The sequence below is a fragment of the Crocodylus porosus genome, unplaced genomic scaffold (assembly GCF_001723895.1).
Source record: "Crocodylus porosus isolate Cpor-Errol unplaced genomic scaffold, CroPor_comp1, whole genome shotgun sequence".
In the NCBI taxonomy this organism is placed as follows: domain Eukaryota; kingdom Metazoa; phylum Chordata; order Crocodylia; family Crocodylidae; genus Crocodylus; species Crocodylus porosus.
In genome coordinates this window covers 102,469,804-102,480,169 of record NW_017728906.1, presented here as the reverse complement: position 1 = coordinate 102,480,169, position 10,366 = coordinate 102,469,804, and the positions used below count along the sequence as shown (strand labels likewise).

The following is a 10,366-nucleotide window of genomic DNA, read 5'->3' as shown; positions in this document are numbered from 1 at the left end:
AACACCATCAGGTTCTCGTCTGCCCATTTGCTGAGCTTGTCCAGGGCGGCTTGGATCACCCCCCTGTCCTCTGGCGTGGATGCTTTGCCCCAAAGTTTGGTGTCATCGGCGAATCAGTTGAATCAGTACTACAAGTATGATTGGTTATTACCACTTTGGTTTAAACAACCAGCTGCCTCTTTTAGGGCTGTTCCCATTTTTTGACCCAAATGAGTTGCCTTTTTTGACCCTCAGCTACTGAAATCAACATGTGGATGGCAGAAAGAGCATGATAATGAACATGCTCCTTATGTGAACTTTGTCAAAGAGTACCAGATGCCTTTGTGATTTCGCAGGCTTCTGTTTCTGATTGGTTTCCGCGTCTCTACAACTTGGCAAAATGCTGCTGTACAATTCCAATTAGTTCAGTGGGTGCAAAACATGTGATCTCTGTGTACAGATAGGTGTTAACACTGCGGAGACGGAGGTTGTCAACTGTAATGCTGCTGAATGCTGCATTTAACAACTAACATGAATACTTTTTATCAAGGTTAGCATTATTTAGTATTTCTAATAGGGTGTACCGATAGATACTTGTTGGGCTGATACCAGTGGCTGACTTTTAAGGAAGCAGCCGTATCGGCCGATAACCATCCAATTCTGGTATGCAGCTGAGCAGCTTGGAGAGATCAGTGTTAGGCTGGTAAGTCTGGTGTGGGGGGAAGGAAGGGGCATGGTAGGGGGCCTAATTTTTTTGCAGCTTGGCCAGCCAACAGCAAGGGACAGGGCCTCTGTGAAATGCCTATGAAATCAACTCTGCACATCACAAAAAACTCTGTCTAGCCACAGTTTAAGTAGGTCCCTATAAATGATCATTGCTGTACTTTTAGGAACAGACTGACAAGAAAACTCTTAAGGTAGAAGTTGTTTATGTTCATCTTTATGGGCAGACAAACAAGAAAATACATTAAATGCACTCACCGTGATGTGGCCAAGTCAGCCTTGAAAAGTTCCATGAAACAAGTTCAGTTGTCTAGCTTTTCAGAAATAATATCAACATCTATCCCTTTGGAAATGCATGCATGATCGTTGTGGTGTTTTTCAAAACCGTTTTTCCTTACTTTTTTTTCTTTTAAAAACATGTAAAGCCTTTGTACTGCACCATACAAACACATTAAGAAAATGCCTTTGAAAGAGAAACGGCTGAAGGTTTGAACATTTAAAAAATCCCTACTGACCATGTTGTTTTAAAAAGAAAATATGTTTACTTAAGACATAACCTTAGCTTGATTTGTGTAAAGCTTTTAGGATTATTTTACAAAACAAAATGTGTGTTACTTAGTATTTGTGCCTTTTTACTGAGACGATGGGAGGGAGAACAGTGTGCCCTTTGAGTCCAGCTGAGCGCCATGCTCCACATAAGCTCAGCATGGTATGAAAGAAAACTTTGATGCTAGGACCCTGGAGTTTGATCAGCAGTGGCCTAGATCTCTGACTCCAGTGGCATTTTCTGGCAGTTGGGAAAAGCCAAAGCAAATGGCCATATGTCTTTACTTAGGACATCTTCCCTGCATTTAGGAAGCAGGAGGAATAGGAGTGTTCCCAACAGATATGATATCTAAGAATTCTGCAGGGTGGGTTTGCATTGCTTGAGTAGTTCAGAGCAACTGTAATGCAACAGAGGACCCTAAGAAGTGCCATACTGGGTTAGACCAGTAGTCCATGTAGCCCAGTATGCTAGACAGTTTCATTTTCATCAATTTCATTAGATGCTCACTAGTTATACTATTCTGGGACTTGGGGAATAACAGTTCCCTGTTCAGTTTGTCCACATCCTTCATGATTTTAGAGACCTCCTATCATATTACCTTTCAGCTTTCTCTTTTTCAAACTAAAGAGAATGTATATGTGCATTTATATGTGAGCATACTATAAAGGTCTTGGCTTGCAGATACTGTGCTGAAAGCAGTAAGTGTTTAGATTTTATTTTTAAAGATGTATTGAATACATACCAAATATGTATATAGGCTTGGAGAGTTGCTTAGCTAATATGTATTTATTTTTTAATTCTTTAAGGTACTGTAGCTTCTCAAAATAGGTTTAGAGTGTCAGCCATTATTAATGAAGCCTAGATTTTTCTTTCTTTTAAACCAGAACAAGCATGTTTTGGGTTCTCAGTTTTCCAGAGCAGTGTGTGTAGCGATGGATCAATGAACTACACTATTTTTTCTCTTTTATGTGAATCAGTTTCTAAATAAGTTACTAAATTGGGTTTACCATTGTTTGTCACCCCTCTATTGCTTTTGCAACATCTCTGTTGCTGTAGAACACATTTGAGTCCATGTTCCATTGAAGCATCACTCATTGCCATCATCTGTTGTAGCATTATCTGGAGTGGTATGTGTTGACCAAGGTAGTAGACATCTTCAGTAGTATTTCAGATCTTCTAGTTCAACCATTGATTCTCAACTAGTGTGCCACAGGATGCCTTGAGATCCTTCAAGGGCGCTGCATGGTGCCATATTAGCATCGTTATGTGTGCAAACATGATTTGCAAAATAAACTCAGGAGTTTCAAATAGGAAATCATAGTATTAAAAAGTTCTGGCTTGTTGTCATCTTTTGGTGTTCTTTGCAACACAAGAACTGCTTTATTTTATGTAGTCAAAGAATACAAGCGAAAACTAAGCACTAGAACAGGGTGGGCAAAATACAGCCTGCGGGCCAGATCCAGTCCATGAGCTCCCCCTTCCCTGCTGGTGCAGCCCAGCCTGGCTCCACAGACCCTGCCACCCTGTGCCCTGCTCTGGGCCCCACTGGTGCTGGCCTTGGGCCATTGGTCCCAAGACATTAGGACGTTGGTCCCAAGATGGTGACCAAGGGGCAGGGCACCTGTCAAGGGGTGGGGCTACCCATGTGGCCCTCAACAACCTGCCAAAACTGGGTAAGCGGCCCTCCGCCCAAATAATTGCCCACCTCTGAACTAGAATGTTCCAAGAGGTGTCCTGAGTCTAAAAAGAGGTACTTGAATCTATTGAGGAGTGCCTTGAGTCTGAATATGTTGAAAATCACTGGGATAATAAACCTTTGTCCCTGAAAGATTATTTCAGATTTAACACTTGAAGGAGAATTACGGCAGACTGCAGTTGTATTTAAGAGCTTTTATGCCAGTATCCTTGCACTTGGTTATGGTATGCTTGGATTTTTTTAATGGAACATAAATGATGGCACAATTTAACAGGATTTTAATGTAAAACTTCTATTTATGGTTCACAGGCTTTAAATTGCAGCTCCTTTTATAGGACAGCAGCAAGATGTCTGTCCCATGTATGCATCTCTAGAAATGGTTTGTGTGTTGTGTTTCTTGTAGGTCTTCCTGGCCCTTTTAGCTTTGAGGTGTGAGTTTTTTTCTTTCTCCCTACATATGGAGGCGTCTCTAGGGAACTTTCAGAATTTACATGTTTTCTAGGAACCATTTCAAATGTAACAGAACTTTAACAGCAGTTAGGAGTAGGTGCATCACAGCTCTTACAGCCTGAATTACTTCTGCAAATGTTTAGAAGCGTTAGTGTAGAGGTCTAGGGAACTTTGCCATTCACAATGCAAGCTTATAATAAATGTGGGTGCATTGTGAGTTTTGTGGCTACTGATACCAGGCTATTTTCAATCTAGCCACAGAAAAAAGCCTATAGCCATGATCAAACAAGTGCACAGCTGCAGACCAGTTAAAAATGGCTGATCAGAAGAAAATCTGAACCCTTATTGCATGAGGAGTCAGATGAAGATGTTTCAAAACAGAGTGTCTTCTGTAACTTGTGTCTGCGCTGATGTTGTTCATGGTGTCAAATTCCCCCTCTTCCCCTCCCCTCCATCTGATAGAATTAACCAGGTCTGCCAGAAACAGCTGCCAAACCCATATGCTCTCAATAACTCCCTACCAATCTGTTCAATATAAAGTCCATCAGAATTTTATCTAAACCTTTTTTGCTCTGGTAACGGTTTGGGTAATGTCAGAGGCCGGCACAAATAGTTCACAAGGACAGTATGCATTAGCATAGCAAAGTTGGATTGGAAGATTATGGCAGCCTGATAGCCAGTAGAGATGCTGTTTTGGGCAAGTTGGTTGCATTTGAGATAAGAAAGAGAATTAGTTTTACTGAAAGAAAGACCGTGCAGAAATATCTATGCTGAAATTGATTTGAGGTAAAGATGTTAAATTCAAAAATACTTGATTTGCTTTAGAAGGGGGAGAGGCCCCATACACTTTGAATAACCATCCAAGCTTTCTGAATACTTCAAATATCAGGTCTGAAATAGAGATCTACTTGCAATTAATTTATAAAAATGTATGCAATAAATTATTCTACCAGTAGGTGGGGTAAAGTCACTAACAGGCTACAGTATTGACAAACCCATAACCTGATATTTTAAGTGTTCTTGATAGGAAACATAAAGTCACGTCATCATGTTCAGTGTTATTTAATCTATCTATCTGAGACTGGTGATTTAAGGATGTTCACCAATTAGTACTGAAAGTATTATGTCAAGTGGCTTACTTGATATCAGTTGTCACTTTTGAAATAGACTTTACAGGCTTTTAAAATATGTTCCAACTCTTTGGTAGCAATAACTGTAGTTTTCTCGTTCACTCACTATTATGGAATATGAGACGCAACACTATCTCCTGGAATTACCTCCCTTAATTACATAATTGTTTATTATATTTTTTTGAAGTTCTTCAGGCAATTCTTAATCTATATTACTATAGCTATCTAAGTCAAGTTATTTTACATTGTTATTAACATTTTGAGGCTATGCAAAACACTTAAGTAAAACCCAGTAACATCACAGCTGCATGCCCATCATTCAATAATATAATAATCTGAAGCAAACCATTAAGTTTGCTAACCTGCTTTGTCGCATCCTAGTCCAGATGCAGTTTCTAATTTAATGTTAGTTAATACTGGAAAACAGTTTAGTATTTTACTCTTCTGTCATGTCATGATTAAAATGCTTATTACGTTACAATTTTTCCATAAGACTTAATTTGACACATACATGTGCATATTCTAAAGCATGAGGTTTCTTTATGCTAACCTAAAATTTCTTAGCTTGTACTTTTGTCTAGTACTTCACATTCTAATAGTTTCTGAAGTGCTTATTGATTTATTAGCTTTATTTAACCTTTGTTCTATTGTTAATGTTCCCAAAGGCAAGGCAGACATTTCCCTTCTACCAATAGTGAGTGGCACATCGTTTTAACTTTATATCCACTGGAAAAACCTAACCTAATCTCTTAGGAAGTCCCAACATTTTTATTTGGCCAGAGCGAAGGTGTTTCGTAAAATGCTTTGTTTTTTTGCCACAAAAACTCTAGGAAGCCCAGTTATGAAAGAAATGCTGTCAAGTGGCTTTCCTCCTGCCTTAATCACTGATGTTCAATAGCCATTCAAAACTTGCAGGGTCAGGTAAGAGTTTTCTTAATAGAGCAGTGACATTGCTAGGTAGCTTCCAGTATGTTTATATTTGCTGAGAGCTCAAATACATCTTCCATTTTATACTTTTGTTTGTGGTTTTGTCATCTTTTCCAAAAGGGATCATACAATTATTTTTTTTTAAGTTTAATCAAATGACAGAACAACCGAACAGTTGTTCAGGAGTGTTTGCTAATGTGTTTTTGCTTTCGAAAAATATCCAACCTTGGATTGAAAATGCAGCATACAACAACATTTTTTCCAGTGGCAATATTTGGAAAATCTGTCTGTGAATGGTGCTGTATGCTCCTTGTTGCATATTGGTGTATACTTAAAGCATTTAGAGCCTATGATGTCTTAAGTGAGTACTTCCACAGAAAAATAACTAGTTATTTGGTCATTGAAGTATAGTCCAAATGACTCTCTTGAATGTTTGCTGAATAGAATTACAAGACAGTGCTCCAGACTTTAGAGTTTTATCTTTATGTTCTTGTTTACTCAGCCTTTCAGGCTGTTATTTCAGTTCAGTCACTTAAGGGCTAATCCTGCAAAGACCTGTGTACATTTGTTTCATTTGGACTCTGCATGGAGCTCAACTTAGGCAAGCTCTTATCTTTGAAGGGTATGGGAGAATGAGTGTTCAAAGAGACTTTTGCGGGGGGTGGGGGTTATTCTTTATTCATTTCTGATAGTGGAGCAAAATATTGTTTGGATATTTTTGTTAGCTGTACTTAGTCATATGTTCATATAAGTTGTCTTAGTTGTGAAAATTCGATTTGATTAGCGATTGCAAAGAGGGAAGAAAAATATTGCTCTGGAAGAGGGGCTAGAACTTGCAGTATAATTTGAAGTATCAAGGGTTTGTATTACCTTTTAAAAATAATAATTTGAGCCTTTTGGACATATTCCCCTATTTTTTGCCAGTGTCTTGTTTTCACAAGAAATAAAAAATAGGATATCAACTGTGGCTTTTAGAGGACTGTACCAGAGATGAAATGTATTAGTTTAGCACTCATACTAATTGCTGTGACTATTAAAATGGCATAAAGAACCTTCCAAAACCTTCAGCAGAGGTTCATGGTTAGGCTGCTAAGGAACCACATTTATTTCACTGGCATCTCTGGGGTAGAGAAATGTGCTCATCTGCATAGTTTAGTCACAGTGTGGCTAATGGTATTGTAAGCTCGTCGTTCTAAATATATTTTAACTCTAATAATCAGCAACAAGTGTGGTTCTAAATATTAACAAACAAATTCTCAGGATTAATGAATTAAGCAAAAACATGCTTACTTGTCTTCATTGCTTGTTAAACTTATATGTACATTACTGTATGTGTACATACCATCCACTGTCTTTTTGTTCATGTTTTGTTGTGAAGTGACATTGTGATTTACTGGGATATATGTCCCACAGACGGATATCACTTCTGTGTCTGCGGGATAAAAAATGTAGATTGTTCGTGATTTTCATATGGAGTGCAGTTGCAGTTCAGTTGAACATGTGATTGCTGCTACAGTTTAAGTAGTTGAGATTTTTGGAATCTAAATTGTTTTGAAGTCAAATGTATTCATGATGGTGTCAAGAAACAGTTGCTTTCATTTTAGAGCTTTAATACAAGTTCAGTAACTGCTTTCATTCATCTGTTTGTTAGAAAGATGAATGCATGCCAATCACACAAACATTTCATTTTGACTTTTTCAAATTGTTTATCATCTTAACAGTGCTACTATTATATGGTAAGCCTTAATAAGACTTAAATATTGCAGTAACATAGATTTCTAACTTTCTTTTATTTGCTTGCATACTGTAGGTTTTAACATTTGCATATAAGCATGCATTGGTCAATAAAATGTATGGGAGAGGTCTTAAATTTGCAACTAAACTTGCAGAAGAAAAGCCAACTAAAGAAAATTTGAAAAACTGCATACAGGTAAGAGAAATTCAGTAATTCTTTGTTAAATAGATGGTTCTGAAAAAAAAAACTTCTTAAGACGCTTGAATTCTTGATGCTTTTAAACTATTAAGTTGGAGAAAATTCATTTAGATTCTGGATCCAGTAGCTGCTGATAGATGTTTAATCCAAAAGTATTCAACTCTGAAATCCTTCCCTGGATTCAATACAATTTGCATTTCAAATTCTAATTGGGCTTATTGAATTAATTTGCCACCTACTAGCCAGGTAGATTAATCCACTATCTCAGAGATCTCAGAGAAATTTGGGTGGGAGAATATATGAGGTCCTTAGAAGGCATCTGCTAGGATTTTTACCTGCATACACTTTCTGACTTCTCATGGGAGCTCTGGTCTTCTGTATCGGTCTCTCAGTTCTCCCGTTCAGGTGCTGAAAGGGGGAAAATTGTCTTCACTTCACTCACTCATTCTGAAATAATCACCTTCTGTTAGTTCTTGGACGGGGACACAGAGCTTGCAGTTAACAATTTCACTGCTGCCTCTTCAGAAGGGTTTTCCTAGCAGTAGCATGCAGTTCCTCCTTAAGAGCCAGGTTGCTCCTTGGAAAAGGGATTAGAATGTCTGACTTCATTCCACTACTTGGCAAAGCTCCTGGGTTCCTGACATGTTATATTTTAAGACACTATTATCCTGTTAGTCATACCTCTAAATAGTAACCTGGTCATGCATTCAAGTCAATATATGGTGTGATATAAAAGTAAATGAACCACAAAATTATTCCATATATAATGTGCAACACCTCTGTGGCTCATTTATGCCACGTCTTAAATTGAATGCATGGCATGTTGCCTCATAGCAGATCCCAGTGCTCAACTCAGTGTCGGGATCTGGCTTGGGGTAGCTCCATGGTCTGGGACACTGCTCAGCTAGGCTGAGCGAGAACCAGTTCCTGGACCTTGTGCCTCCTCCCAACCCAGCTGACTTGCACATGGTTTTCTGACACACCTGTTGCCTGGGGAACCTTAAATCAAGGCATCTCTTCCTAATCCTGAGCTGTCCTGTTCAGGTGTACCAGGGATGTCAAAAAACCACATGTGCAGCCCAGCTTTTAATGGTGTCAGTCAGCGTGATGGAGCCACAGGATTGGGGAGAGGTTCCCAGATCCTGGAGACCTGTTTAAACCATGTGCACGAACCATCTGAGCTGCACACCCAGTTTTTCCTCATCTGGGTGTTCAGGGGGCCTGGGATTAGGTTATGGCAGCCTAGTACCACATGTAGCACCACAGTGCTTCCCACAAAATCTGGCAACACCAACACTACAAGCAGTGGCCTGTGCAGAAAATTGCGAAGGGACCATATAGAAAGGTTGGATTGGAGACTCGATGAAGAAGAATGGCAGCCTAAATCTTGGATTGCCATGCTCTAGACTTGTAGAAATCAAGTATGCAGCTCAAGTCGCAGATTTCACAGTGACCTAGTTGTTGGGCACCCTGTTTTCAACTTGCTGGTTCTCTGTGCACTGGCAGGTTAATCATGATTGGGATCTAATCCCCGATCCCAAAATTGTATGCCCAGCCTGGCATGTGTGGCATGACAAGAAGTGAATTTTTTGGTTGAGATCCCATCACACCTTTAACTGAGTGTCTGCCAGTGATCTTAGAGGCAAAAATTGTTAGAGCTATACATTGTGAGTTGCAGGTGTTCACCGTCTCAAGAAGTCAGGCAGCTTTGAATTTAAATGCCTAAATAATATTTCTGTGCCTAGGTATGGCTAGCACATACAGTACTTTTTCTCTCAATTTTAAGAAATGGGATTCATGTTTTTTAAGTCGGTGGTGCTCAGCCAGATGAGCCAGATGAGAGATGCAGGGCTCATCTGCAGACTGGATTGGGCCCTGCACCCCACTGCTTGCCAAGTGCAGCATGCTAGGTCACATAGTATAGCTCATCAGGCTCCCCACAGGCCTAGAAATTTGACAGCAGTGGAGCAATGCCACCACTTCCCTGCCCCCCAGTTTTCAGACCTATGGGGAATCCCATTGGCCAAATCTGACCTACAGGCTAGGGGTTGAGCATTCATGTTTTAAGCAATTTGTGCCATTTCCCACTATCTGTAGATTAGCTTGTAATAAACTGCTATTCAGAAACGCAGCAAGCTCATATGTAGGTTTAAAAAATGATTCTTTAAAGCTGCACGTGAACTCAGTATAATTAACACTGAAAAACTTACGGCCCTGATTATTACACTTAAGACCTGTTAATCGTGCCATAAATACATGCATCCTGTCACACATCCAGGGAGTTGTTAGCATGACAAAATAAATCAGCTACAAATGTTCTATTAATATGTGGAACATTTTTGAGGCTGCTTTCCATTGTTCCTTAAATTGTACCAAGGGCAGGTAGGCCCTCTGGCCCTGGGAGCCCATCAGCTGATGGGCTCCCTCATGTTAGCAGCCTGACAGCCACATGGTGCATTCCTGCATGGAATTGCACCACTGTTTTCAGCATGCTGAGCATCAGCTGGGCAAGGGTGCTGAGTTGTAGCAAGCCACGGGGCTCCCTGCAACTCAGTGTGGTGCGTGCCTTGCCCCACAACTCCTGTGCATCTCTCAAGAGCTGCAAGGCAAAGTGAGCACTGTGCTGGGTTGGGGTGAGCCATGGGGTTCACTGTGACCTGGCATCTGAATGTGCCTTGCTTTCCATGGTCAGACAGCCAACCAGCCAGGCTTGCCTGTGCCCAGTTGGGCAACTGGGCTTGGTAGTGGGGAGGGGAGCAAACTCCCCAGGGAGTGGGGAGGTACCTTAGGCTCACCTGGGTGGGAACCTTCCTAACTCCCAACTGAGTTTCAAGCTTCCCTTTCAGATAATAGTGCAAATGAGATCAGTCCCCAGTCTCAACAGCCATGTATCCTAGCATGCATGTGTGGCTTGGCAGGGTGCACAATGGTTGGGATCAGGGATCAGTTCCATCATGGCATTATTTTAACATCTCAGTGGC

At 40.3% G+C, this 10,366-nt stretch overlaps 1 protein-coding gene across 2 annotated transcripts in view; it reads left to right on the top strand.

Annotated features, from left to right (window-relative positions):
* TPP2 (tripeptidyl peptidase 2) overlaps nucleotides 1–10,366 on the top strand; it is an 84,020-nt gene that overhangs the window by 72,502 nt on the left and 1,152 nt on the right. For both annotated transcript variants that reach the window (XM_019529692.1, XM_019529693.1), the window contains one exon: nucleotides 7,263–7,382. In XM_019529692.1, coding sequence (XP_019385237.1) covers nucleotides 7,263–7,382 — 120 coding nt within the window. The remainder of the gene's footprint in view (nucleotides 1–7,262; nucleotides 7,383–10,366) is intronic.